Raw genomic sequence first — 27,698 nt, forward strand, 5'->3', positions numbered from 1 at the left:
TCTATCCTTCCCCTCCTGTTTTCGGCTGCCCCTCCACGTGTCCCCACTCATGAACCTCCAGTCCCATCTATTCCCTCCTCTGCCTAATCACAAGCTCTGACCATTATTGACTAATTAAAATGGGAAGAAGGTTCATATGACATCACCAGAGCACTTGATGGACAGCTCCAGGGGTTTGGGGAGGGGAAACTCTCTTGAGGAAGCAGAATTAAGACCACAATACAAACAACACCAGACAACCCCACCCCACTTCTTTATTATCATAGCAGACAGGGCCCTCTCTAGGTTTCACTTTCTCTAAGCTGGAACCTTGCCAGCTTCTCTCAGGAACTGAGGGTGTGGAAAATTGTGTGGTAATCCCTCCATATATAAATACTTTGCTTGTCCTGGAACTCTAGAATTTCTTTGATTGAGTTTGGAAGAGTCTCTTGACCTGAATTAAAGTGCCATGTCTTCCAGCAACATGAGGTAAAGGTTTTCTCTTCTTTGCTCACCTTATTTCTGTATATGTTGGCACTCTAAACTTAGAGCCTTAACTGCCCTGTTCCCAGGCATGCTTCCTCCTAGTGGTGTCATCCTATTCCTGGTTCTGATGCTGATGGGTTTGCTCAGTGGTGACAGTTTGGGGTAAGAGGCAAACAACAGAGATAGCATAAAAACTGTAGGGCCTATGGGGGAAGGGAAGATTCAGTAGGACTAGAAGGGTCCTGAGCCCTAGATCTCAGAAGAACCTTCTCTAGAACCTAGGAGGCAATCAAACTAGTGTCAATGAAAAAAGGAAGCTTGCTGGATGATCACAAAAGTGCATCAAGGCTTTCCCCTTTCCTAGGACGAATTTTTGAAGTGGTATAACTAAGTGACTAAAGCTAAAGGAAAGTTAAAAATAAAATCAAAGAGATCTAGATAACTAAGCATGTGCCCTCAGCTTTCCCATGTGTGGGAAATAAGGTATGGATGGAAGTGGTCCAGAGGGGTTAGATGAGGATAAATGCAAAAGTGAACTTGCTGCCTGTATCAGCCTGCTTGGTAAAGGCAGCATTGTTCTTAAAGGACTAAATAAGAAGGGTCTTTTCACTCCAAAGGAGTCACGACTATGTGGAATTTTCTACAGAGTGGCAGTTTCCCAAGGGAAAGCACACAGACTACCCATGGAAGGACAGAGGCCTGAGACTGAGCAGAGACCTCCAAGTGGAACAGAAGAGAATGTTGATTTCGGAGCAGAGGCACAAGGAGAAGAGGCAGGGTGTGATTTGATAGGTTGGTTGAATCTTGGTGAGGAGGAGGAGGAAGAGGAAGAGGAGGAAGAAAAGGAGGAGGAGGAGGAGAAGGAGGAGGAGGAGAAGGAGAAGGAGAAGGAGAAGGAGAAGGAGAAGGAGAAGGAGAAGAAGAAGAAGAAGAAGAAGAAGAAGAAGAAGAAGAAGAAGAAGAAGAAGAAGAAGAAGAAGAAGAAGAAAAACAAGAACAAGAAGAACAAGAACAAGAAGGAGGAGGAAGAGGAAGAGGAGGAGGAAGAGGAGGAGGAAGAGGAAGAGGAGGAGCCAGTTTTAAGGTGATCCTTTTGTATTATTTCTTTTTGTTTTTACTGATAGGTCAGAAGAGTCTTTAAAATACATTTATTTTCATTCATGTGTGTGTGTGTGTTTTAATTGTATGAGTTTATGTGTATCACATGCTCACAGGTTTCATAAAGGCCAAAAGACATCAAATTCCCTGGAAATGAGTTATAGGTAGGTTTGACCCACCTGATGTAGGTTCTGGGAACTACATCAGGGTCTGCAGGGAGAGCAGTAAATGTTGTTAGCTACTGAGCTATCTCTATAGTCACCCAAAGCAGACTTCTATGGTTATGATAAGATTATGAAAATGTCCTTACTCCAAAACTTATTTTTCACAAAATCAGTACTGCTCAGAGGAAGCTCATGTTGCAGTACCAGTCAGGGTGCTGGAAATGCTACGTCCCAGGTTCCAACCCCAGAACTGGTCACTCAGGAACTCTAGAGTATCCTCAGCAATCTGGTAGCCTTATATTTCCAGTGGTATATTTGAAATACTAGACACAAAGCCTGCAATTGTTCCTAACAGGAGATAGAAGAGCCTGTGCTGTGGTAATTTTCCAACTCAATTACCCAGTAAAAGAAATCTCAACTCAATCAGTATCAATACAAGCTATAAGCCTAGATTGGGCAGATCTCCCACTACACTACTCTATTCCCATATATGTTATCCTATATAAATTGCAGTTTCTCCAGGCCAAGAGCTTCTCCCATCCTCTTCTGTTCATCCTCCTTTGCTCCTCCCCCTTCCCCTGTCTATCCTTTTCTCCTACTCAAAAACCTCTCAGCTCCTCCCCCTTCCCCCTGCCCAATCATTGGCTCTAGCCTTTATTTGAAAAGTTAAGGTGGGGAGAAGGTTCACAAGGCACCTGTATATGTGATTAACTCCTCGGTTGCAGTCCCTTCCAGGAGTTTAGCATCAACATACAAGCCTAGGGCTATCCACAACAAGCCTGTGACATTATTCAAGTTCTGTTGTCTCAAGGAGAGGAGAAATCTTTTGAGCTCTCTCTGAAAAAACTGCCATGATTATATCATTTAAAAGGGAGTCTCCTTGCCATAATGCATTAGTGTTGTATCAAGAAATGTTCATGAACCCCAGAAAGACCACCAATTAGCCAGTTCTGATGTAATCACATTAGAGGCTCTTCAAGTTCATGCTTGGGCTCCATGCCAACCTTCACACAGCAGGAAGGTAGAACCCTGAGCCTATTTTAGGCAGGGTTTTATTTAGTTTTAATAGAGGTAAGAAGAGGGTGTCTAGTGATACACATATGATAGGGGGCAATTATGACTTTTAACATAATGTTCTGATATTGGGAGAATAACCATAAACTCAACTGCTTTTTTTCGGATGATTGGTTGTTAGGAAATAAAGTATCAAGGGCAGGCTTATAACCTAGAGGTTCATATTTGTTGGGGAGTAACCTGGAAACTTGTGTTAGGCACAGGTCTTATTGGGGCATAGTGTGTTACCTGGTACTAGGCCCTGGCCTAATAGTTAACTTAAGTTCAACCTTTGGTCAGGGTCTCTAAGATGGAGTCTAAACCCAAAAGATTTGGTCTCTCATTAACTTGGCAAGAGCTCAGGTACCTGAGCTTGGGTCACATATTTTGAAAGCTTGGAAGATTCATCCCCGAATATTTTCGCAGCTCTAGAGTAACAGACATCTATGTGGAAATTTTCACTGGCAAATGTCTGTTCTCATCACCCTGGGATGTGTTGAGCACAAAACTTTGGATCAAAAACTTTCCCCAGTGATAACCAGCTTTAGCTTGTTGAGACAACTTTTTCACCTAATAAAGGAATATTGTTTTTAATGTCCATAGTGCTTTAAAAGAAAGAACATCACAGAAGATATATTTGAAGAGAAACTCTAGGTCACAGAGAACTCTAAGTGTTATACTTCCACCTAGTTGATAGAAAATAATTGCTGTGGTTGTTGAGGTTATGTTTACCCATCCTTCATAAAGCTAAAGAATCACCTGACCTTGAATCATTCCATAATGAAAAAAAAAAACCAGGAGCTACATTTGACTTTATAGTGTGTAAGCTTTACTCTGGGTTCCTTTACTTTCCTGCATTCTATGGAGAAAGAATGTATCAACCCATTCTCTACTCCAGTCTCTGCTTTTAGGAAAGTCATCTAGGACTGGGGCCTTGTGAAAACTCACCCATCCATTCAAATCCTGTTTGTGCAAGCATATTGTTGAGATTGCATAGGTGCAGTATTTTTCTGAGATCTAGCAGACAGCCTTTCCAGCAGGCCTCCTGGTCCTCTGGCCTTTATAGACTTTAAGATCACTCTTTGTTGGTGTTTCCTGATTCTTAGTTATCATTGATGTCTTTGTTAGTGTTTCTATTGTTGTGATGAAGACTATAACTGTCTTACTCAGGGTGTCTATTCCTGCACAAAACATCAGGATCAAGATGCAAGTTGGGGAGAATAGGGTTTATGCAGCTTACACTTCATGTTGCTGTTCATCACCAAAGGAAGTCACGATTGGAACTCAAGCTGCTCGGGAAGCAGGAGCTGATGCAGAGGCCATGAAGGGAATGTTTCTTACTGGCTTACTTCTCCTGGCATGCTCACCTTGCTTTCTTATAGAACCCAAGGCTACCAGACCAGAATTAAGACCACAATATAAACAACACTGGACCACTCCACTCCACTTCTTTATTATCATAGCAGACACAGCCCTCTCTAGGTTTCACTTTCTCTAAACTTGCCAGTTTCACTCAGGAAGTGAGGGTGTAGCAAACTGTGTGATAATCCCTCCATATATACTTTGCTTGTCCTAGAACTCTAGAATTCCTTTGAGTTTGGAAGAGTCTCTTGGCCTGAATTAAAGTGCTAAGGAGCAACTTCTGTCTCCCAGCAACATGAGGTAAAGGCTTTCTCTTCTTTGCTCACCTTATTTCTGTATTTGTTGACACTCTAAACTTAGAGCCTTGACTGACCTGTTCCCCGGGCATGCTTCCTCCTAATGGAGTCATCCTGTTCCTGGTTCTGATGTGGATAGGTTTCCACAGTCTGCTCACTGAGGAATGTTTTGAGTAAGAGTCAAACAACATCAATAGTATAATAACCATAGGCCTTGTGAGGGGCCAAGGGAATGTAGATTCAGTAGATCTAGAAGGGTCCGGTGTTGTGATCATCAAAAGAGAAAGAGGTTTAGAGAATATGGTATACGGTGGTGTGGTGGAAGGGATGCCCCAGTGGTTCCATGCTGGGGCATTCCTCCCTCAAGGGACCAGACACACACCAACATAGTATAGACTAGAGTTTATTCAGGGCAGAGGATGAGTTAATGGGGGAGTAGAGGCAGAGAAAGGCAGAGAGAGGGAGAAAGTAGAGAAGCAGAGGCTGGCCATGACCACCTGGGGAGAGGGGGTAGGGCAGAAAAGCCCAAGAGGGGCAAGAGAGGGCAGAGAGAGATAAGAGGAGTAAGAGAGTAAGGAGAGGGGCTGAGCAGCCCTTTTTATAGTGGGCCAGGCCTGCCTACCTGTTGCCAATTACCTAATTGTGGGGTAGAGCTTAGACAGAACCCTAACATGCTGTGTGCTAGATCTCACAAGGAGCTTCTCTAGAATCTTGGTGGAAAAACCAACCACCATCAATGCAAAGGCCAGCTTGCTGGATGCTTACCAAAAACATGGAGACCTTCCTGTTTTGCTGGAGGCCAGCCATAGTTGGGTCTTCTTTCTTGTTTTTTTTTTTTTTTTTTTTTTTTTTTTTTTTTTTGAGACAGTGAAGCAGAGGGGAAGAGTGTTGGTGGAGGGTAAGGCTTTTGTCTTAGGAGATATGGGGGTAAGACTTTGTCTTAGGAGATGTTTAGGGTTGCTAAACACCCTGTTACATGTCTAAGTCTGTTACTTTGCTGCCCTGCCTTCTCTGTTCCTCAGAGGCCAGAGACTGACTACACTTACACCTCATTCTAAAACAGCAAGAGATTAAGGAAAGGATTAATTGCCAGAGCCTTTTCCCTTTTGTCCAGGCGCCACTTGCTTGTTGTACTAGGGGAAGTCTGGAGCAATAAACTTCTATTGAACCAGGCAGGAGAAGAGAATAATGCTCACAGAAGGAAAAAATTTTAATAGGCAAATATGCATAAGTTCACATAAATTAATATGCAGATTCACAAATGTGCATTTGTACATTTCAATTCAATCCACTTAGGCACTGCTTGCATGCATTCTCACAATTGCATACTTACACACATATCCATACTTATATATGCATATGGAGAAAAAACTAAGCACCAGTGCAGAAATAACTCACTCATTCTGGATGAAAAATAAACTTCAATCTTTATTGCAAAGAGAAAGAAAAGGCTCTACTCTTTTAATGCTAAACCAATTAAACCCAAGTTTGTAAGTAGAAATCTTTCTTCCTTTAATAAGAGTAAGCCTGCCTTGTTATTAAAAAAAGAACTGTTCTGTTCCATGGTAAGGTGACACCTGCCTGCTCCTTCTGCTCTCTGCAGCGTCTTCTATTTTCCTCTTTCTCTCTGCATTCTGCACATTGCTCTTTTAGTATTTTTGTTACCTGTAGTTTCTAAGTTATTCTACTCGGCATTCTCCTTCCAATCTTGCCCTCCCCTCCTGCTCTGGTGTCACAATAATGCTCTTACTCTCAATGCCTTTTCTCTCAATGTTATGCCTTTACTTCTAAGTTCTTCTTGAGTTCAGTTCTGTCTAAAGAGTTCTCTTGTGTCCTGGCTAAAAAAATTATCCTCAGTTCTGTTTTAATAGGTTCTATTCAGATCTGTATAAAATGTGCTCTGTTTAAAAAGTTCTTCTCAGCTCAGTTCAGACTTTTCTCTTTTTCCTCAGCCCTTATACATCTTTCAGAGTACAAGATCACATGGTAAAAAGTTAAGCACAAGTTTACACAAATTAACATCATGAATCTAGAAAGAAGTTTACGACAGTGCAAGTTTATATGCATATGCATTATGAGTATTTGTCTAGCTAAAAATTCATGATGTGTCACAGCTTCACAGGTTCACTGAGAGTTAAAACACATAACTCTGTTATTAGTGGCTATATATATATATATATATATATATATATATATATATATATATATATATACCCAGTCAATATTTTATCTGTCCTAGTACCTATAATAAATCAATAGTTCTATATTTACAACCTTTGGTTAATTGTTTTACAACCTCTTGGAATGTGCTCTGAGTAGTAGAACGCCTGGGTACTATCTAAGAAGCAATAAACTGGTGACACATGGGAGACTGACAGAGTTTTCATTGCACTTTTGACTATCAGAAAAGAATCTAATAGCCTCCCACTCTAAAAGAGATTAATAAACACTGATATCATTTTAGGAATTTTTACAGGATTATCATTACCAATTAAGAAGTCATCTATTTGTCTATATAGCATCACTGGAAAACAGTACATTTTCATAGAGCTGCAGAGATCTGCTCAAAACTGTGGGCTAATACCTAGTGATTGCCATATACATTTGATAATAACACGAAAAGCATATTAATAGAAGGAATCTTTCCTAAACTGATTCTCCTGTGCTATGGGAAATCTCCAATTCCAATAAGGCCATGCAACAAAAATGCACCTGTGTTGTATATTTATAAACTGCATGCCTATAATGAGCAGATAAAGAATGGTAAACAGGGATGGGATGGGGGATGTCAGAGGGGAAACTGGGAAAGGGGATAGCATTTAAAATGTAAATAAATAAAATACCAAATTAAAAAAAATTAAGATAAAAAATAGCTTAACCTAAGCAATATTGCTTAAACTATATTGATATTAATGAAATCATTATTTAATTGGCCTTAGATTTTTTTTTTGTCAAAAATGTTAGCACCATTAAGTAAGATGCATTTTTCAAATTGTTATTTAAAATCAATTTCCTGTGAGGGATTAATAGTCACAGAGATATTGGGAGAGAGGGTGTTTGTTGACTTAAAATGCTGGTTGATTCCCAGTACACAGAATGGATGAAAGGTACCAATAACTAGGGTCTATTTTTACAGTGAAAACTCTCATAGAAGTCTCATACATGACAACCTGGTTGAACTGAGATGCCACTTTACCTGGAAGTTGGTTATAAAAGAGAAGGCCATCCATGATTTGGAAGAGAAACTCTCAGAGACTGAGTTCCATGATACCAACTACAGCATCGGGATGCACAACCTCTTGGCCTACGTGAGACACCTCAAAGGCCAGCACGAGGAAGCCCTGCAGAGCTTGAAGGAAGCTGAAGCCTTGGTCCAGAGAGAGCAGTTGGGCAAGAGAAGCCTGGTGACCTGGGGCAACTGTGCCTGGGTGCATTACCACAGGGGTGGCTTGGCCGAAGCCCAGGACTACCTGGACAGGATGGAGAAGGTCTGCAAGGAATGTTCAAGTTCCTCCCGCTACAGGATGGAGTGTGCTGAGATGGACTGTGAGGAAGGCTGGGCCTTACAAAAGTGTGGAGGCCAAAATTATAAACGAGCCTTGGCCTGCTTTGCAAAGGCTCTGAAAGTGAAGCCTGAAAACCCTGAGTACAACACAGGCTATGCAGTCGTAGCCTATCGCCTGGATTACTATGAAGGGACTTCTCTAGAACCCTTAAGGAAGGCTGTCAGCCTAAAGCCAGAAGATCCACGCATTAAAGTTCTCCTTGCCCTAAAGCTTCAGGATTTACGAAAAATAGATGAAGCAGAAAAACTCATTGAAGAAGCTCTGCCCAGAATATCCTCCCAGAACAATATCTTTGGTTATGTTGCTAAATTTTACCGAAGAAAAGGTTGTATGGAGGAAGCTCTTAAGTTCCTTGAAAGAGCATTGCAGACAAAACCTTCCTCTGCTTACTTGCATTTCCAGATTGGCCTTTGCCATAAAACACGATTATTTCAAATGAGGAAAGCTACAAACAGGCAACCTAGAGGGGAGGGTGGAGAGAGAAGAAGGCAATCCCTCCGTCTCGCTATATGTCATTTTGAAAGGGCTTTAGAACTGAAACCCACATATGACAGAGCATATATTGATTTGGCTGAAGTGTACTCAGAAAATCATCAACTAAAAGAGGCAGAGGACAATTTTCAGAAAGTGTTGAACATGAGTAACTTAGTAGATTATATGCAGCAAGAGCTTCATTTACGCTATGGCAAGTTCCAACAATTCCATAAGGAATCAGAAGAGACAGCGATCACATATTACTTAAAAGGCCTGAAAATAGAGGTGACTTCTTACTCCAGGGATAATCTTCTCAGGGCTTTGGAGAAGCTGGCTAATAAACGCATTTACCAGAATGTTGATGTTGTGGGAAGCTTGAGCCTCCTCGGGTTTGTCTACAGACTGAAAGGGGACACAAGTGAAGCCATGGCATGTTATGAGAGGGCCTTGAGGCTCACAGGAGCAGTGCACCCTGAGTTTTGAGGTAGAGTTTATTAAAAGGCTTATTAAATGTGGGCATGACTCCCTATTCTACTATTCTTTTGTAGCTGTTCTCTCAACTATATAGAACCTAATGAATTAAGATGCAGGTGATGCCTTTCCTATTTCATGCCTTTATACAGTCCTGAGTTTTTGTTGCAGACCTGTGAGTGTGACAGGAGTGTCCATTCTCCTGCACACATTACTGCACATTCTCATTATGAGTGTGCCTTTGGAGTGCATGACCTATATACCACGAGTCCTCCAGTATCCTGGTCAAAGGACAGTGGACACAGTAAGGCTTACTTTTCATGAGACTTTCCAACCTTTAGTAATATCTGAGAACAAAATAAATGAGCAAGGGTGAGCACTAAACAGGAAAGGAAATGTTTCAGTCCATAGCTCTATTTTCATAGGCTTTACTGTAGCCATAACCTGCTGGTCAATGGCCTTCAACCATATAATCAATAGAACTTTTTGTATACAAATGTCTGATTTCAGACAATTGTGGTGGATTTCTGTGGTCCAAATACATTGGTATTTATTTCCCACTAAGAAAGCTTTAAGGTTTCAGGAAGATAGAGTTAGGGAGTAACCCCTTTGGAATGAGCCTACAAAAAAATGATATAATAGCTACCTGACATTGTTCAGACTATTGAGAGTTGTGTAACATTACCTTGTTATTTTCCTAACCTATCATATTCAATAAAATCTGCTAATATCACAGAAATTTTAGTGTATTTTTTGGACCATTAAGTAGTCTATGTTTGATGTAACCAGAGCACAGCAAATTCAAACCCCATAGGGTTAAGAGGGACAAAGCAAGGGAGCTCTGGGAATATAGACACTACTGAATCTTAAAGAATACAAGGGAGAAAGAGGGATGCGGGTAGACTATGAGAAGGATGCCTGAAAAACTAATAAGAAATCATACTAGTTACTGTTGACCTATAATACTCGTAAGTCAGTGTGCACATACAGAGTTTAAATGAATATTGATCCTCTGCCTTGATAATATATCCCCATTACCCACAAAGAACCATAGACTTACAAAATATCCCAGTAACAGGCATGATAATCCCCTTTTGAGTTGAAGTTTAGGGTTCCCTAAAAGACTCCCAAAACATTATAGGATGCCTCTGTTGCTCATGGTAGCCCCTGAAAATGGGAAGGTAAATTCCTATTGTTGAAGACACCATGTACTTTAGACTTAAGGCCCAGGAGATGTTCCTGAAAGCCTCCTAAGTGAAAAGTAGCTTTCCCAGTAACAGACTACTTCTGATGCTTCCAAAGAAGAGAAACAAGGAATAGTGCTACTTAGCTATGCTGCTTTTAAACTACAACAACATCCAGCTTGGCACTAGGATAATCCTCAGGATGCAATAGTAGCATGCATATCTTGGTAGTAACTAACAGTTCTCAAATGGATCTTAAGGCATGATCAACAAGAGGGAACCCTTGCCTGCTACTGGATCCTTATTCAATTATTAGGACTAGTGAAGTCATAGATCTTAAAGGAAATCCTACAACTACCATGTTACTAAACCAGCTTAATCCCTAACTACCCTCAAACATTCATCCTTATATCCATAAATGAGTGTTTTCCTTATTCCTCCTCAAAAAAATCCTCTTTGTAATAGAATGAGACCATTGTAGAAAACTACAGTCATTCAATCCAAGTGCAGAGGTATGAAGCCTAGTCCCAACATACACATCATTATCATAATTCCTGTTGTGAGGATTGAGGATCAATGCAGAAGGGGAAGTGGAAAAATTTAAAGGCAAACTGAACAGGAAGTTTGGTGTGAGGTTGTGTTTATTGTAAATGTCAGTAGCACCATGCTCACAAAGTCTCCAAGGTAACTGCCCAAGTATGAAAACATGCCCAGACAAAGATGACTCCGATGGGCATGCTAAAGTGGATGTGGAAAAGCTTGGGTGTCCTCAACCTTAGGCAAAGATCTATAGTCAACTAAATGATGGTGAAAATGGGAACAATAATCTCCCCCAGGAAGAGTACACTAGTTGGCTATGCAACACTAAGTGGATCTGAAAACATACACATGTAAACATAATTACTCTTATTGTGCATGTGTGTGTGTATGTATGATATAGCACAGTTAGATAGATTGAAATAGATAGATAGATAGACAGATAGATAGATAGACAGATAGGTACACAGGTAGATGGATAGATGGGTAGATGGGTGGGTGGATGGATCGATCGATAGATAGTGGGATAATCGATGGATGGCTAGATGGACACATGGATGGATAACTAGATAGGTAGATAGATAGGTTATATATAGATAGATGATAGATACATAGAAGATAGATGATGGATGGATGGAAGAATGACAGATGGATGGATGGATGGTTGGATGGATGGGTGGATGGATGGATGGATGGATGGATGGATGGGTGGGTGGATGGATGGGGAGATGCAAGGTATGTAGATAGGTGATAGATAGATATATAGATAGACAGACAGACAGACAGACAGGAATAAAGGGAAGGAGGGAGGAGAAGGAGGGATGAGGATGAATGGTGGGAAGAGGTGAGAGAGAAAGAAAATAGGGAGAACTTCTAAAAAATCTCCCAAAAGAACAGGTAAAACAAAGAAAAACCTCTCAAGCTGAACTCAGCTATCTTTTCAATTCATTCCTAAGCAATGAAAATTAGTATTCTCATATATTACATATTTGGGATAGTTTGCTATATCTGAAACAGTCTTCCTTTATTTCCCTCTGCTTCTGTGAGTTATTGCGACATGGCAATTACTGTGTCTTCTTAAGCTACCAGAATTTCACACTGAGAAAGAAACTGTAGATAAAAATAGTTGAAGCCCTATACTCTTAGATGTGCTATCTACTGCCTTCTAAAGCAGTATTGTACAATGAGAAAAAGTTAGGATCAATTCTGTATGAGACAGCACAGTCCTTTCCATACACACTACTGAGGCTTGTGTTGTTCCTGTGTTTATTAATTTATGATGTTCTGATATATGTAAAACCTGTGGAATGGCTGCATCACTCTCTGAATGTAGTCACCTTCGGCACTTATTTTTTCAGAGTACAATCTATCAGAATCTACTCTTTCACTAATTCTCAATACTGTTGTCTGCATCTTCCAGGCTTCATTGTCATGCGTTTATAAGTTCATTTTTAAGATAGGGTCTTGCTGGAATGTTCAGTCTGACTTAAACATACCATGCAACCTAAGCTTGACTGCCACTTTTCATCTTGAAACAGAAGTGTGTTATTACCAGTGCTTACTCTTTAAGAATAGCATTTGTTCAATCTCAAGCTCCCTCCAAGGATCTAGTTCTTGATCAGTGTATTTTGTGTCTATCAGAGGCTGCTTGGTGTATGCAGTTTTTGCACAGTTCTAAATCTAGAGAGACAGATCTGTATATTGTCAGGGTCTTCCACCAACATAAACACATCCTAATAAGTTTCCAGTTACTAAACTAACTAGGAAATCGTTTCAGTATTTATTTAAGATATTTTGCCCAGAACTTTGTTCCCCATCAAAGGGAAAGAAATTTATTCAACAGCTAATCTTATTGATATGTTATTCCTTTGTTTTTCATAACCTATGACTACAAATTATACTTATAAATGGATTAAAAAGTGACTAGAGAGCCGAGCTTGACTCCATACTTGTGAAATCCCAGAAGTATGGAGGCTGAAGTCAGAGAACTGTGAATCTGAGACAAGCTTGGGCTACACTGTGAATTTCAGGCTTATCTGGGTTATACAGGGAAACTCTGAAAGCAAGAACACTGCTAACAATGCTTTCTGGGACTGAACATAAGAGGAGTCTGAGAGACCCTTCTGAAGACTGAGTGAAAATAAAGTCTCAGTAGCAGTGCTGACCACATGCATCCTCACACAGGGATGGGAGGACATTTGCTCATGTATCTTTGTGACCCCAGAAATGTGGACAAACATTCAGCTGCTAACTGTGGACAGACCAAACTGGATCAGGTGCACCAGAAGAAGAGTGTAAATTCCTAGATACACTGATTATACTTGATTGGTTCAGTGCAAACATAGATGGTAAACCAGATGTGTTTTGATACTCTAAAGGAGAAACTTAAAAAGCCTTTGAAATTTTCATCCATATGTATAATATATATTGATTATATCCATCCTCCTGCACTTCCTTCTGTATACTCCTAGGATCCACCAAAATGTTTCCCACCTGATATCTTCACCTTTTTTTTTCTAACATCAATGCCTTGTTTCTTCAGAAAGAGGTGTACAGGCTTCATGACCTACTTCTAATCATAAAAGAAGAAACTCTGAGAGTTAACATTACTGTATTATTTCACTGTCTCTTACAACCACACACACAACTGTATTTTAATTGAAACATTTACATTTATTCTACAATTTCAATTTGGCATACGTGGTTACTGTAGGATCATTGTTAGGGGCAGGGACACACACACACATACACACACACACACATACACTCTCTCTCACACACACACACTCTCTCACACACACACATACAAACCAGGGTAGAATACAAGAATAATGTGCAAAGAATATTTTAGGGTTAGGCAAAAGTTAATCCTTCAAGCTTAAGTGACTTCAATGAAATGGAATGAAGAAACTAGACTAAATTTTGATGGTCAGTTGCCATGTTGCAGAGAAAAATTGTGATCAAATGTGCTCTATGAGCCTTAAGCCTGCTTTCCCTACTTGATTAGTAATATGATCTACTGGCTGGAAAATTATATTGTTCAAATGATCAGAGGAGACAAGGAGAGAAAGCAGTTCCTTAAAAAAAAAAATCAAGAGCAGCTTGTCACCAATCCTTGGCAGGAAGGCTCCTGCTTTTCCAGCCCTTTCCTCCCCATAAGCACCACTCCACAGCACATCTCTCTCACAGTGCAGAGCTGAGAGTCTGCATTCTGACATACTTGTCAGACTCAGAAGTTGTCATGAAACTCTGCCTGTGCCCCAAAGTGTGTTGCCTCCCAAATCCCTAACCCATCCAGCTTCTCATTTATTCTGTAGAAATGCCTAGAATCCAGCAACATTTCCTATTGCAGGTTACAATCTGCATTCTATGTTTGCTGTTTAACCTCTTCCTTCTTGATGGGTTTTTCATGTCTGGGAAACTGCATGAAATCCTTCAGGGCTGCGAGGTCTTTGGACTTCCTGTGACACTCCTGGAGGTTGCAATAGCGCTCATACAGGTCTTCTTCCTCAGCACAAGGGCTCTCCTTGTTAAATAGCATCTGATAGCATCTCTTTACTTCTGGGAAATCGATGAGATCTGAGTAGGAGTTCAGAGGACTTTGCCTCCTCTGAAGAGCTTTATGCATGTACTCCTTTGTTAATCTTCTCAGTTCTTCCATCTTCTGTCTTCTCTCACTGTTATCATCTTCTCCTGTATTCTTCAGTTTCTTCAGTTTTTCCCTGTAACAGCACATGATTAAGCAATAGAGGGGACTGTTGTGAGCTGTGGATCGCAGTGCTTTTTCAAGAAATTCAATAGCTCTGTCTAGGTTACCCTTGATCTTGTAAAACTGAGCAGCCTTGTGGAGGACATCCATCTGGTTAGGAGCTTTTTCCAGGGCATCTCTCATCAATTGCTCCCCTTTAGATTTTTCTCCCATCTTGTGCAGTTTCAGGGCCAGGAGAATTTTGACATACTGGTTCTGAGAATTCAGCTCCATGGCCTGCTTCAGAGCATCCTCAGAGACCTGCTTCTCAGGTCTTTCTTCTAGGCGGTACATGGCAATGGCCATCCCAGACGAGCACTCCGGATCCTTGGGCTTCGCTTCCAGAGCCTTTTCAAAGCACATTTTGGCTCGTTCATTTCTTCCACACTTTAGGTGTGTCCATCCTTCCTCACAGTCAAGGTCTGGGCATTCCATGCTGTAAGGATTTGCAAACTTTTGGCAAACTTGTCTCACCTTGTCAACATAAGCCTGAGCTTCTGAGAGATTGCCCATGTGATAGTAGATCCAAGCATAGTTTCCCCAGGTGACCAGATGTCTAATTTCTGTTTGATCATCGTGCTCCGGCTTCCGTAAATCTTCAGCTTGCCCTAAGTATTCCAGGGCTGCCTCGTTTTCTCCATCTAGGTGCTTTATATAGGCCAATAAGTCATACATTGTTGCTTTGTATTCAAAGTTTAAATGTTCGATTTGGCTGCACACCCTGTCTTCCATATGACTTGACATACTTCCTTCCTTGAATAAATTCCAGGTGAAATGGCACTTCAGCTGTGGAAGGATATTTTCCAGAGATTCCCCGTTGACCTCACTGTGGAGGAAAAACACATGGTCACCATGATGAGTACCTGTACATCTTGTGTATCTTGTGATGGTTAAGTTTACATGGTAACTGGATTGAGCACCAGGACATTGAAAAAGCAATGTCTTGTGGGTCTTGGACTTAGACTACAGTGTTAGCCATGGGCTCTAAAATATGTTGTTTTCTGGTCATTCTTTTCTAATCCTAATTTCTCAGCCCTGAAATACACATTAAACCTTCAAGCTTTCTTTAAATCTACACACTTTCCAATCTTCTACCTGTCATCTTTTTATGGTAGTTCCTGTGAACAGATTCACACAGCCAGTGTAGGAGGTGTTTTCTACACTCAAGGATAGGGAGATCTTCTAGTAACTACTTCATCCACAAGTAATTATTGCCCCTATTTGGACACATATATTAAAAATCTTTGGTCCTTTTAAAACAGTTCTATACTCATATAGTTTTTATCCTTATCTTAGATCTATTCATAGAAGAGTTTAGAATTCTCTGCAATTTTACACTTTCGTCATAAACAAAAGCTGCTTGTGATTCAGGACAGAAGCATGGTACAATTTGACAGGCTTTAGTTCCTCATCCCTGTTCTGGTTTACACGGGAGTAGTTACACATCAGGAAGAAGAGAGCCATGTTAATGTGCTTCCCAATTCTGATAAAACAAATTTCAAAGCTGAGCATGGTTGTTCAAATTCTCAATTTCAGCACCCAGGGACCAGAAGTCAACTGATGCGTGTGCATTTGAGACTAGCCAAGGTTACATGGTGAGACCCTGACTCAGAAAGAAAAAAGAAGGAAAGGAAATATATGTTCTCTGAGACATAATCATGAGCTGGAGTATTGGACTACAAGATTATTCATGAACACACTTGATAAGGAGTCAAAATGACATTAAAATAACCACAGAAAATAACCCACAAATTCTTTAGTCTTTTCAAATATAAGAAGCTACATGTGGATACAACCCTAGGTGTTACCTTTCAGGTCTCAGATTTCCTGAGGCAGATGGTTGTGAAAGAGGCACAACACATGCATCTTTAAGGCCTTCCCTGACTTCAGCTCTTCCCTGCATCTGTCCTTACACAGACTGAGTGTAAAGGAGAAAGATGCTGTGTTAGCTAATTTTTATTGTAAATCTGATGGGATGTGTAATTCCCATAGAAAAACACCTTTGGGTATATCTAGGCAGGTATCCAAAAATGTTTAATTGTGCAGTACAAGTCTCTCTAAATGTGGATGGCACCGAACCATGGACTCTGATCACCATAACTTTGCTGCCATGATTGTACCCTCAAACTCTCAGCTGATAAAAATTAATGTTTTCCAGCCACCATCTTGGCACATGCAGCTCAACCAGGTATGCAGAAGGCACCAGAGTGAAGGATTGTCCAGGACACAGCCTGCCTGAATTCCTTCCCCTCCAGGGAGTAGGGCATATATCCTGCGGGGATCCTCTGACCTGCAGGAAGTCCTGTGGTTAGACTGGGCTCCAGGGTCGAGGTTGCCAGCCACCAGCTTGGCTCCAGCAGCTCAGCCTGGGAAGCCTCTGACCTGAAGGGAGTCCTGCGATTAGAGAGAACCCTGCGGTCCAAGGTCTCCAGCCACCATCTTGGCGCAGGCATCTCAACCAGGCCCCCAGGAGACTCAAGCACCAGCCAGTGACAAGAGGACTAACTAACACCAGAGATAACCAGATGGCAAAAGGCAAATGCAGGAACGTTACTAACAGAAATCAAGGCAATATGGCAGCATTTGACCCCAATTCTCCAACAACAGCAAGTCCTGGATACCCCAACACACCAGAAAAACAAGATTTGGATTTAAAATCACTGGTCATAATGCTGTTAGAGGAACATAAGAAGGACATAAATAAATCTCTTAAAGAAATACAGGGGAAAATGAGTAAGTTAGAAGCCCTTAAAATGGAAACACAAAAATCACTTAAAGAAATTCAGGAGAATATGGGTCAACAGACAAAAGCCAATAAAGAGGAAATGCAAAAATCACTTAAAGAAATGCAGGAGAAATTGAGTCAACAGGCAGAAGTCATGAAAGGGGAAAAACAAAAATATATTAAAGAAATACAAGAAAATACAAACAAGCAAGTGAAGGAACTGAGCAAAACAATCCAGAATCTAAAAACAGAAGTAGAAACAACTAAGAAATCACAAAGGGAGACAACTGTGGAGATAGAAAACCTTGGGAAGAAATCAGGGGCCATAGACACAAATATCAACAACAGAATACAAGAGATGGAAGAAATAATCTCAGACACAGAAAATATCATAGAAACCATTGACTCAACAGTGAAAGAAAATGCAAAAAGCAAAAATCTTGTAACCCAAAACATCCAGGAAATCCAGGACACAATTAGAAGGCCAAACCTAAGGATTATAGGTATAGATGAGAGTGAAGATTTACAACTAAAAGGGCCAGCAAATATCTTCAACAAAATTATGGAAGAAAACTTCCCTAACCTAAAGTGAGAGTTTCCCATGAACATACAAGAAGCCCTACAGAACTCCAAACAGACTGGACCAGAACAGAAATACCTCCTGTCACATAATAATCAAAACCCCAAATGTACTAAACAAAGAAATAGTATTAAAAGCAGTAAGAGAATAAGGCCAAGTAACATATAAAGGAAGACAGATTAGAATTACAACAGATTTTTCACCAGAGACCATGAAAGCTAGAAGATCCTGGGCAGATCTCATGCAGACTCTAAAAGAACACAAATGCCAGCCAAGATTACTATACCCAGCAAAACTCTCAATCACCATAGATGGAGAAAACAAGATATTCCATGATAAAACCAAATTTACACAATATCTTTCCACAAACCCAGTCATATAAAGGATAATAGGTAGAAAACACCAATACAAGGAGGGAAACTACACCCTGGAAAAAGCAAGATAGCAAACTTCTTTCATCAAGGCCAATAGAAGATAACCACTCAAATATAAAAATAACATCAGGGGCTGGAGAGATGACTCAGTGGGTAAGAGCACCGACTGCTCTTCCAAAGGTCATGAGTTCAAATTCCAGCAACCACATTGTGGCTCACAACCACCCGAAAAGAAATCTGACGCCCTCTTCCAGTGTCTGAAAACAGCTACAGTGTACTTACATATAATAAATAAATAAATCTTTTAAAAAATAACATCAAAAATAACAGGAAGTAATAATCACTACTCCTTAATACCTCTTAACATCAATGGACTCAATTCCCCAATAAAAAGACATAGACTAACAGACTGGATACATAAACAGGACCCCACATTTTGCTGCTTACAAGAAATACACCTTAGGGCCAAAGACAAACACTACCTCAGAGTAAAAGGTTGGAAAACAATTTTACAAGTAAATGGTCTTAGGAAACAATCTGGAGTAGCAATTCTGATATCAGATAAAATTGACTTTCAATCTAAAGTCATCAAAAGAGACACGGAAGGACACTTCTTACTGGTCAAAGGAAAAATCCACCAAGAAGAACTCTCCATTCTGAATATCTATGCTCCAAATGCAAGGGCACCCTCATTTGTAAAAGAAACTTGACTAAAGCTCAAAGCACACATTGCACCTAACACAACAATTGTGGGTGACTTCAACACTCCATTCTCCTCAATGAACTGATCAGGAAAACAGAAACTAAACAAGGACACAGTGAAACTAATTGAAGTTTTGGACCAATTGGTTTTAACACACACATATATATAAAACATTTCATCCTAAAGCAAACAAATATACCTTTTTCTGAGCACCTCATGGTACCTTCTCCAAAATCAACCATATGATTAGTCACAAGACAGACCTCAACAAATATAAGAAGATCAAAATAATCCCATACCTTCTATCAGATCACTATGGAATAAGAGTGGTCTTCAATATCAACAAAAACATCAGAACACCCACATACACATGACTTTTTAGAATTTATTGAAAATAAAGGCACAACATACCCAAATTTATGGGGCACAATGAAAGCAGTGTTAAGAGGAATACTCATAGCCCTGAGTGCCTCCAAAAAGAAAATGGAGAGAGCATACACTAGCAGCTTAACAGCACAACTGAAAGCCCTGGAACGAAAAGAAGCTAATTCACCCAGGAGGAGTAAAAGACCGGAAAACATCAAACTCAGGGCTGAAATCAGTCAAGTAGAAACAAAGAGAACCATACAAAGAATCAACAAAACCAGGAGCTGGTTCTTTGAGAAAATCAACAAGATAGATAAACCCTTTGCCAGACTAAACAAAGGGCACAAAGATAGTATCCAAATTAACAAAATTCGAAATGAAAAGGGAGATATAAGAACAGAAAGGGAGGAAATTCAAAAAACCATCAGATCCTACTACAAAAATCTGTACTCAACACAACTGGAAAATTTGAAGGAAACAATTTCCTAGACAGATAACAAATAGCAAAATTAAACCAGGATCAAATAGATCAACTAAACAATCCCATAACCCCTAAAGAAATAAAAGTGGTCATAGAAAGTCTTCCAGCCAAAAAAAACACAGGACCAGATGGTTTTAGTGCAGAATTCTATCAGACCTTCAAAGAAGACCCAAAACCAATACTCTTCAAATTATTCCACAAAATAGAAACAGAAGGAACACTACCCAACTCGTTCTACAAAGGCACAATTATGCTGATCCCCAAAACCACACAAAGATCCAACAAAGGAGGAGAACTATAGGCCAATATCCCTTATGTATATCGATGCAAAAATAGTCAATAAAATTCTTGCCAATCAAATCCAAGAACACATCAAAACGATTATTCACCGTGATCAAGTAGGCTTCATCCCAGGGATGCAGGGATGATTCAATACAGAGAAATCCATCAATGCGATCCACTACATAACCAAACTCAAAGAAAAAAACCACATGGTCATTTCATTAGAGGTTGAAAAAGCATTTGACAAAATTCAGCACCGTTTCTTGCTAAAGTCTTGGAAAGAGTAGGAAGTCAAGACCCATACCTAAACATAGTAAAAGCAATATACAGCAAACCAGTAGCCAACATCAAACTAAATGGAGACAAACTTGAAGCAATCCCACTAAAATCAGGTACTAGACAAGGCTGCCCCCTCTCTCCATATCTTTTTAATATAGTACTTGAAGTTCTACCTAGAGCAATTAGACAACATATGGAGGTCAAAGAGATACAAATTGGAAAGGAAGAAATCAAACTATCACTATTTGCAGATGATATGATAGTATATTTAAGAGACCCAAAAACCTCCACCAGAGAACTCCTACAGCTGATAAATGACTTCAGCAAAGTGGCTGGTTATAAAATCACCTCAAGCAAATCAGTACTCTTCCTATACGCAAAGGATAAGCAGGCTGAGAAAGAAATTACAGAAATGACACCCTTCACAATAGCCATAAACAATATAAAGTGTCTTAGGATGACTCTAACCAAACAAGTGAAAGATCTGTATGAGAAGAACTTCAGGTCTCTGAAGAAGGAAATCAAAGAAGACCTCAGAAAATGGAAAAATCTTCCATGCTCATGGATTGGCAGGCTTAATATAGCAAAAATGGCCAACTTACCAAAAGCAATTTACAGATTCAATGCAATCCCCATCAAAATCCCAACTCAGGTCTTCAGAGTTAGAAAAAGCAATTCTCAAATTCATCTGGAATAATAAAAACCCAGGATAGCTAAAACTATTCTCAGCAGTAAAAGAACTTCTGGGGGAATCAGTATCTGGGACCTCAAGCAGTATTACAGAGCAATACTGTTAAAAAGTGCATGCTATTGGTACAGTGACAGGCAGGTAGATTAATGGAATTGGATTGAAAACCCAGAACTGAACCCACACACCTATGGTCTCTTGATCATTGACAAAGGAGCTGAAACCATCCAGTGGGAAAAAGATAGCCTTTTCAACAAATGGTGCTGGCTCAACTGGAGGTCATCTTGCAGAAGAATATGAATTGATCCATTCTTATCTCTTTGTACTAAGCTCAACTCCAAGTTGATCAGGGACCTCCACATAAAACCAGACACACTGAAACTAATAGAAAAGAAACTGGGTAAGACCCTTGAGGACATGGGCACAGGGGAAAAGTTCCTGAATATTATTACACCAATAACTTATGCTCTAAGATCAAGGATTGACAAATGGGACCTCATAAAATTACAAAGATTCTGTAAGGCAAAGGACACTTTAAAGCAGACCAAACGGCAACCAACAAATTGGAAAAGGATCTTCACCAATCCTACATCCGACAGGGTGCTAATATCCAATATATACAAAGAACTCCAGAAGATAGACGCCAGAGAGCCAAATAGCCCTATTAAAAATGGGGTACAGAGCTAAACAAAGAATCTACACCTGAAGAACTTCAAATAGGTGAGAGGCACCTTAAAAATGTTCAACATCATTAGTCATTAGGGAAATGCAAATCAAAACAACCCTGAGATTTCACTTTACACCCATCAGAATGGCTAAGATTAAAAACTCAGGAGACAGCAGGTGTTGGCGAGGATGTGGAGAAAGAGGAACACTCCTCTACTGCTGGTGGGAATGCAAGTTAGTACAACCACTCTGGAAATCAGTCTGGTTGTTCCTCAGAAAACTGGGTATAACACTTCCAGAGGACCCTGAAATACTACTCCTGGGCATATACCCAAGAGGAATCCCCAACATGCAATAAGGACACATGCGCCACTATGTTCATAGCAGTCCTATTTATAATAGCCAGAAGCTGGAAAGAACCCAGATGTCCCTCAATGGAGGAATGGATACAGAAAATGTGGTATACAGTCACTGATAAGTAGATATTAGCTCAGAAACTCTGAACACCCAAGACACAATTCACATATCAAATGACTCCCAAGAAGAAAGAAGGAGAGGTCCCAGATCCTGAAAAGGCTCGTTCCAGTATCGTAGGGAAGTAACAGGACAGAGAAGTAGGAGGGGGTTGATAGGAGAATGGGCAGAGGGGAGAGGGCTTAGGGAACTTGTACAGAGGGGGGAAACGGGAAAGGGAAAATCATTTGGAATGTAAACATAGATATAGAAAATAAAAATTATAATAAAAAAGAAACCCCCCCAAAAGTAAATTAATGTTTTTTTTTTCTTAAGTTGCTTTCATCAGGTCTCTTATCAGAGCACACTAAGCAATGTAACTAAAACCGAGAGACAGACATAATAAACAAATTTGTACGTTGTGTTGGGGGAAATTTAGACATGAAATTTTATCATTAGACCCTGAAAAATCATAACAGACAAAGCTATACATAGAACAAAAGATTTTCATGAGACTTTGCAGGAGGCTCATACGCAGAAGTGTCCAGGTGCCTTCCCAGGTCCTTAAATTACTCCATTCTTCAACTTCTAACATTTCAGGAGAACTGCTTAAGCTACCTCTGGTCTCACAGAATGCAGGGGTATAGACTCCTGGCCAGCATAATCTAGAGTGTCTTGCTCAGATCTGCATAGATTGGTTGCTCTAGATGCAGCCAAACAGAAAACACAGCAAAGCCTTTTGCTCAGGCTAGCCAATAAAGTTCTGGGCAGATCAGGTTTCTGATCAACCCAGAACTAATACTGATCTTCTCAGAGGCCCGTTCTGTAGGAAGAATAGGCTATTGAAGTTGGAGGTTCATGCCTTTTGTTCCTGCAACTCCAACCTGGACCTTGCTAAACATTTGTTACCCTTCGAGCTGTCTTTTTCCTTAGCCCTCACAGTAGTCAATAGCATCTGCCTTCCCTCTGCCATCAATGCCTCTATCCTTCCCTGATAAATATTTCACATGAACAGTAGCACTTCCTCTTAGTTCTCTCTGAGGCTCTCCAAAGGCAGGTGTAGTTTTAGTTAAAAAAAATTACATTTAGTATGATTACTCTTTACTTCCCATAAAATGCACATATTTTAATGATTTATGCACCCTGAGTCTCAACAATTGTTTTTGGACATATCCCTACACACGATCTCATAGGTTATGTCTGACATCCCTGAGATGACCTTTTTACTTCATATTCTATCCTTACCATCTGTAGGTTACTATTGCTGTGTTTCCATAGCTACAAATTAGGCTGAGTTTATATTTTGAGGGAGGATGGTTTTTTTGTTTGCCCTGTGGCCTTTCACAGTAGCAAAAATAAACTTTAAACTTTGAGATTTGCTGGCATATGAGAAATGAAAAGAAAACCAAAAAGAATAAAATGCCTGCTCATGTGTAAGAATTGCTTCTTGTACCTCAATAGTGAAATGATCAAACTATTCAGCAACATGATGTGAGCTTGCAGTACTGATTTCAAGTCTCACACTACCTGCTGGAGTAGGAATGGTTCCTTTGAAATAGGACACACACAGAGATGCACACAAACACACAAACACAAACCCACAGACAGACACAGAGACATACACAGTGACATGCAGAGATAGATACACACACAGATATACACATACACACACACTGAAATACACACACACCAACACACACACACACACATAAACAAACACACATACACACATACATGCACTACCTTCCAGTGACTGGATTACTTTGAATAAAACAACATAAAAGTCCAGAAAGAGTTATTTCTCTAGTACTAGCTTTGAGTCAGACTTTCTGCTTGAGTGGATCTGTGTCTATAAATCTTCTCCAGGGCATCTAGTGAACAGTTTTAGAAACTGCAGGATACTGCACAGGCACACAGAGAAATAATAATAGAAGGTGCAATCAGTAAAAGTCATGCTAATGCAGGTGTTTTTAATCTACAAGCAACCACACAGCTTAAGACACCACTGTGCAGGGAGCAGCTCAATTTATCATTTAAGGTGGAGAACCAAAGATTGTACTGACCTCATGATGGTGATCTGTTTATGTGCTGCTGCAAAATCCTGGGTGTAGGCTGAGCAGTTCAGAAATCTCAGTCCACTGTAGCTGGACTTAGGTTTGGGAGAGGCAAGAAGAAACTAGAAACTGAAACTTAAAATCAACCAGAAGAGGAAAATGAAACGTAACTACTGAGATTTTCTGTGTCCTGCCCACAGCTTTGTGTAAGCTCTTGATTCTGTGCCTGTGCTGTTAGAGAGGGGCAAGGCATTTCCTGGAGCCTGACAGACCATCTGGGAGAAAAGAGTGTTTTCCACAATGTCTCTAGGGTACTTTACAGTGGTTTCTGGGTCTACATGAAAGACACAATTCCAAAATATCTTGAAACAAACAATAGTTATTTCCCTCTCTGTATTCCTTGTGGGACAGAGGTTTCAATCCTGGTTTTAATCACTAGGATCATGCTACTAGCTCTGGAGCTTTCCCAGAGGTTAGTTGAACCAATGTTTTCATTTTATGCTACACTGAATTCAAGTAGCAAAACAACAGGGGGATTCACTGTTTTGTTTAGCTCCTAGAGGTCTGTGATGATCATTTACTTTACACCCAGTTCTGTTATGGAACTATTAATATGTTTATAACTGCTTCCTGGGTTGGAGAACAAATATGTGTTTAAGTAAAAAAATTCTTCTTTGAATTATGAAGTAGTGTAGATGTAAGAAGGAGGTAGAGAAAAACAATTCTTAGGTATGGATTTACTGATTAACTCAATGATTTGCTTAAAGCACTCCTTTTACTGCTTGATTGCTAACCATGAAGTCACTTGCTACCTGGGACAGAATGACCTGGAGAGACATTTGAAAACATCCAGGCCCTTCACATTCTCCGTACTGCCTCACATGCTTCTGTAAAATCTTGCCTTGCTTCTTTGCCCCACCTTGTCCTTTTACAGTATGATAGGAAAATGAAACTGGACTCCAGACCAAGCTCTTTTAGGAGCTGTCTTAGCTCAGGTCCATTAGTTCACATCTCTGCTCTTCCACCCGGTCTCACTGGCATCTGAGCACCTGTTCCAGAACGATCTCCACACACTGTTATCACAATGATTGGTAAAGGTTTGCTAATATTCTTTATCCATGATGTAAATGCCCATAAGAACTCAGGATATAGTTAGCCTGGCTTGTTTGATAAGAAATGAATTGGTAATGAGGAGTATGATTCTTTTCAGCCTGAAACAGTCCAAAGCAGGCTCAGCTGGCAAGTTAACCTGACACAGTGTTTCTGAAAATTGAGTTCTGTCTTTAAGACAGTTCAAGTTCAGAAACTGTTGCAGTGTTCCAGGAAGATGGCATGAATGAAGTTAGTTGTGGAATTCTGGTTCATTATTTTACTTAGCAACTTGCTATTGTTAATGGCTTAAGAGGTAAGGACACACCTGTTAGACCCACTGCCTTTGCCTTAAGCCAATGCTTTGGAAGAGTTCAGTTAGCAAAGCCACAAAAAGGATAAAATTTTCATAGTTCTCTTTTCATTCTGTGGTTCAGAGCTCAATGTCTGATTTTGTTCCAGTGAGACTTGAAAGGATAAAATACAAGCCCAAGGAAGATAGGCCTGCATTCTTTTTCGTCTTTGTTGTGATGAATAGAAAACCTTGGGCTGGACATTTGTACATTGTAAGTGTCTCCATATTAGAGACATTGCTTTAGCAATGCAGAAAAGGTCTGAGCAATAGAAGTAGTTAAGTCAGGCAAAGGGCACACTGACCCAGTTGTTTCCTCTTTGAAGAATACAGGAGGTTGTGATTGACTGGGTGGTTGTTGGATTGATTGACTGTCAGGTCAATTGATTTTCTCTCTCTTTTTCCCTCACTGTTGCTTTCACTCTCTGCTTTATGTGTGTGTACACATGTGCCTGTGCATGTGCATGAGAGAGAGAGAGAGAGAGAGAGAGAGAGAGAGAGAGAGAGAGAGAGAGAGAATGTGGGCATTGTGTACTTGTGCAGAGAGGACAAAATAGAGCATACTATGCCCTGATGTTGGAGTTCCAGGTGGTTGAGCTGCTCAGCTCAGGTGGTAGAAACTAGACTCAGGACCTCTTGATTGATGAGACCTCTCTCCAGCCCTACCCAGATTCTTACATAATGGATATATTCTACCACTGTAAGATGAGTTCTGTGTATTTTTTTTTAGAGTAAAATTATTTTATTGTTACCAGATACAGTGAGAAAGGGAGTAAAATGGCTGGCTTGCCCACTCTTGTTGAGCTCACAAGTGAGTAGTTAACGGGTCTCAGCTCAGTCAGTCCTCTAGGCAAGAACTTTTGCTTCAGCCATGTTCAAACTGTTCTCAGCAACTCTTATCTGAGTATCATGAAGTGAAATCATCTGCCATTCTCTAAAATGGTCTTCATAAAAGAGAAGGTGTGCACTGACCAGTCAATTTGATAACTGTGCTCATAGCACTCCTAGCAGCCAAAGAGTAGGATTTCAAGAGGGTAAGAGAATGTGATAAATGACTTCAGGTCATTTTGATGCTAACAGGTCTTGGACTATAATTTCCTTGATCATGCTTCATGAGGTCACAGGACACCTGACTGGAAGCCAAAAACTGAGGTCAGTGATTCAGTAGCACACCAGAGATGAGCATTCGGGTTCACAAACTGACCACAGATTTATAACATGTGGAAGCCACTGGTAATCCTGTCCTGATTGTCCCATGGAGAAATGCAGAACTGTCTGTCAGACACCACAAGACATCTGCCCCCATTGTTTCTCTGCTGTCCATGCCATGTCATATCCTGTGTTCTGAATAATCTGAACACCATTTTGATTCCAATGCATCAAATGATGTCTAAAGCCATGTGTTCAGCCAAGACCCCCTCCCCTTGACTTGATTTGTCTACATCCAGAAGTAACCTTCTCCTATTACTGCCAACACTGACAAAATCTGATCTTCCTGTAATAGACCCTGTGCCTCCAACACTGAGAGCAGAGGACTGCAGCAAAGGCAACTGTCTTGAGTTCATGAGTATATCAAGAAACTCAGGACTCACTTGGGGAATTCTCTTTATGTAGACATGATCAAGATGACAATAGCACTCTAGAGAGGCAGGGTACATCTCTACGGTCAGCTTGCTGAGATTGGCCATGAATGCAGAAGATCCTTCAGTATAAGACTGTAGAAGTCGTTGTCATAGAAATTGATCCTGGTGAGCTGGGCACACTAGCTCAGGGCAGGTAGGAGTACACCGAGCTGAGAGTCCTTCATCCTGCAGTACTCCACCTCTAGGGTCTGCAGAGAGTCTGTTATGTTCTCTAGGATAACTCAGAGATGTGTGAGACTTGACATGGATAACTCTAGACCTTTGATGTGCAGGTGTTTCAGTTGACAAAGCCAGTTACATTGTGACAAGTATTTTCAAGTGTGACTTGAAGAGATGGCAGAGAGTGATAGATAAGGACTCCAAGAAGGTCCTCAGGCATCTGAATAACTTTTTTATGTTGTCATTGGAAAAGTAGACATCATTCATGTAGAGATGCCAGAGATGTTTGTTTGGAGAACTGAGAAAGGAGCTTGGCATTACCCTTCTCTTCTTTGTCTCCCAAAGGATCTGAAATTATGTCCCTATCCGAGGTGATGCAGGTTAGT

The 27,698-nt window shown here is 40.4% G+C and overlaps 3 protein-coding genes across 5 annotated transcripts in view; 2 read left to right on the forward strand and 1 right to left on the reverse strand.

Moving 5' to 3' along the window:
- Nucleotides 1-455: 455 nt before the first annotated feature.
- LOC127688231 (interferon-induced protein with tetratricopeptide repeats 1-like) overlaps nt 456-27,698 on the forward strand; it is a 180,368-nt gene continuing 153,125 nt past the window's right edge. For 2 of the 3 annotated variants that reach the window (XM_052186813.1, XM_052186854.1), the window contains exon 1: nt 456-468. Coding sequence is in view for 1 of the 3 variants with exons in the window: in XM_052186822.1 (XP_052042782.1) it covers nt 464-468 (5 nt within the window). In the remaining 2 variants the exon portion in view is untranslated. The remainder of the gene's footprint in view (nt 469-27,698) is intronic. The other variant, XM_052186822.1, reaches the window with a different exon arrangement.
- Nucleotides 4,372-9,693, forward strand: LOC127688339 (interferon-induced protein with tetratricopeptide repeats 1-like). Its single transcript, XM_052186874.1, has 2 exons — nt 4,372-4,442; nt 7,575-9,693. Exons 1-2 carry the CDS (start codon nt 4,438-4,440, stop codon nt 8,959-8,961), a joined length of 1,392 nt encoding a protein of 463 aa, XP_052042834.1. The 5' UTR covers nt 4,372-4,437; the 3' UTR covers nt 8,962-9,693.
- Nucleotides 13,323-24,220, reverse strand: LOC127688370 (interferon-induced protein with tetratricopeptide repeats 3-like). The gene is made up of 2 exons (XM_052186939.1): nt 24,079-24,220; nt 13,323-15,244 (listed from the first exon to the last, which is right to left on the reverse strand). The coding sequence occupies exons 1-2, from the start codon at nt 24,081-24,083 to the stop codon at nt 14,038-14,040; spliced, it is 1,212 nt and encodes a 403-aa protein (XP_052042899.1). The 5' UTR covers nt 24,084-24,220; the 3' UTR covers nt 13,323-14,037.

This window comes from Apodemus sylvaticus, chromosome 1 (assembly GCF_947179515.1).
Source record: "Apodemus sylvaticus chromosome 1, mApoSyl1.1, whole genome shotgun sequence".
Taxonomy (NCBI): domain Eukaryota; kingdom Metazoa; phylum Chordata; class Mammalia; order Rodentia; family Muridae; genus Apodemus; species Apodemus sylvaticus.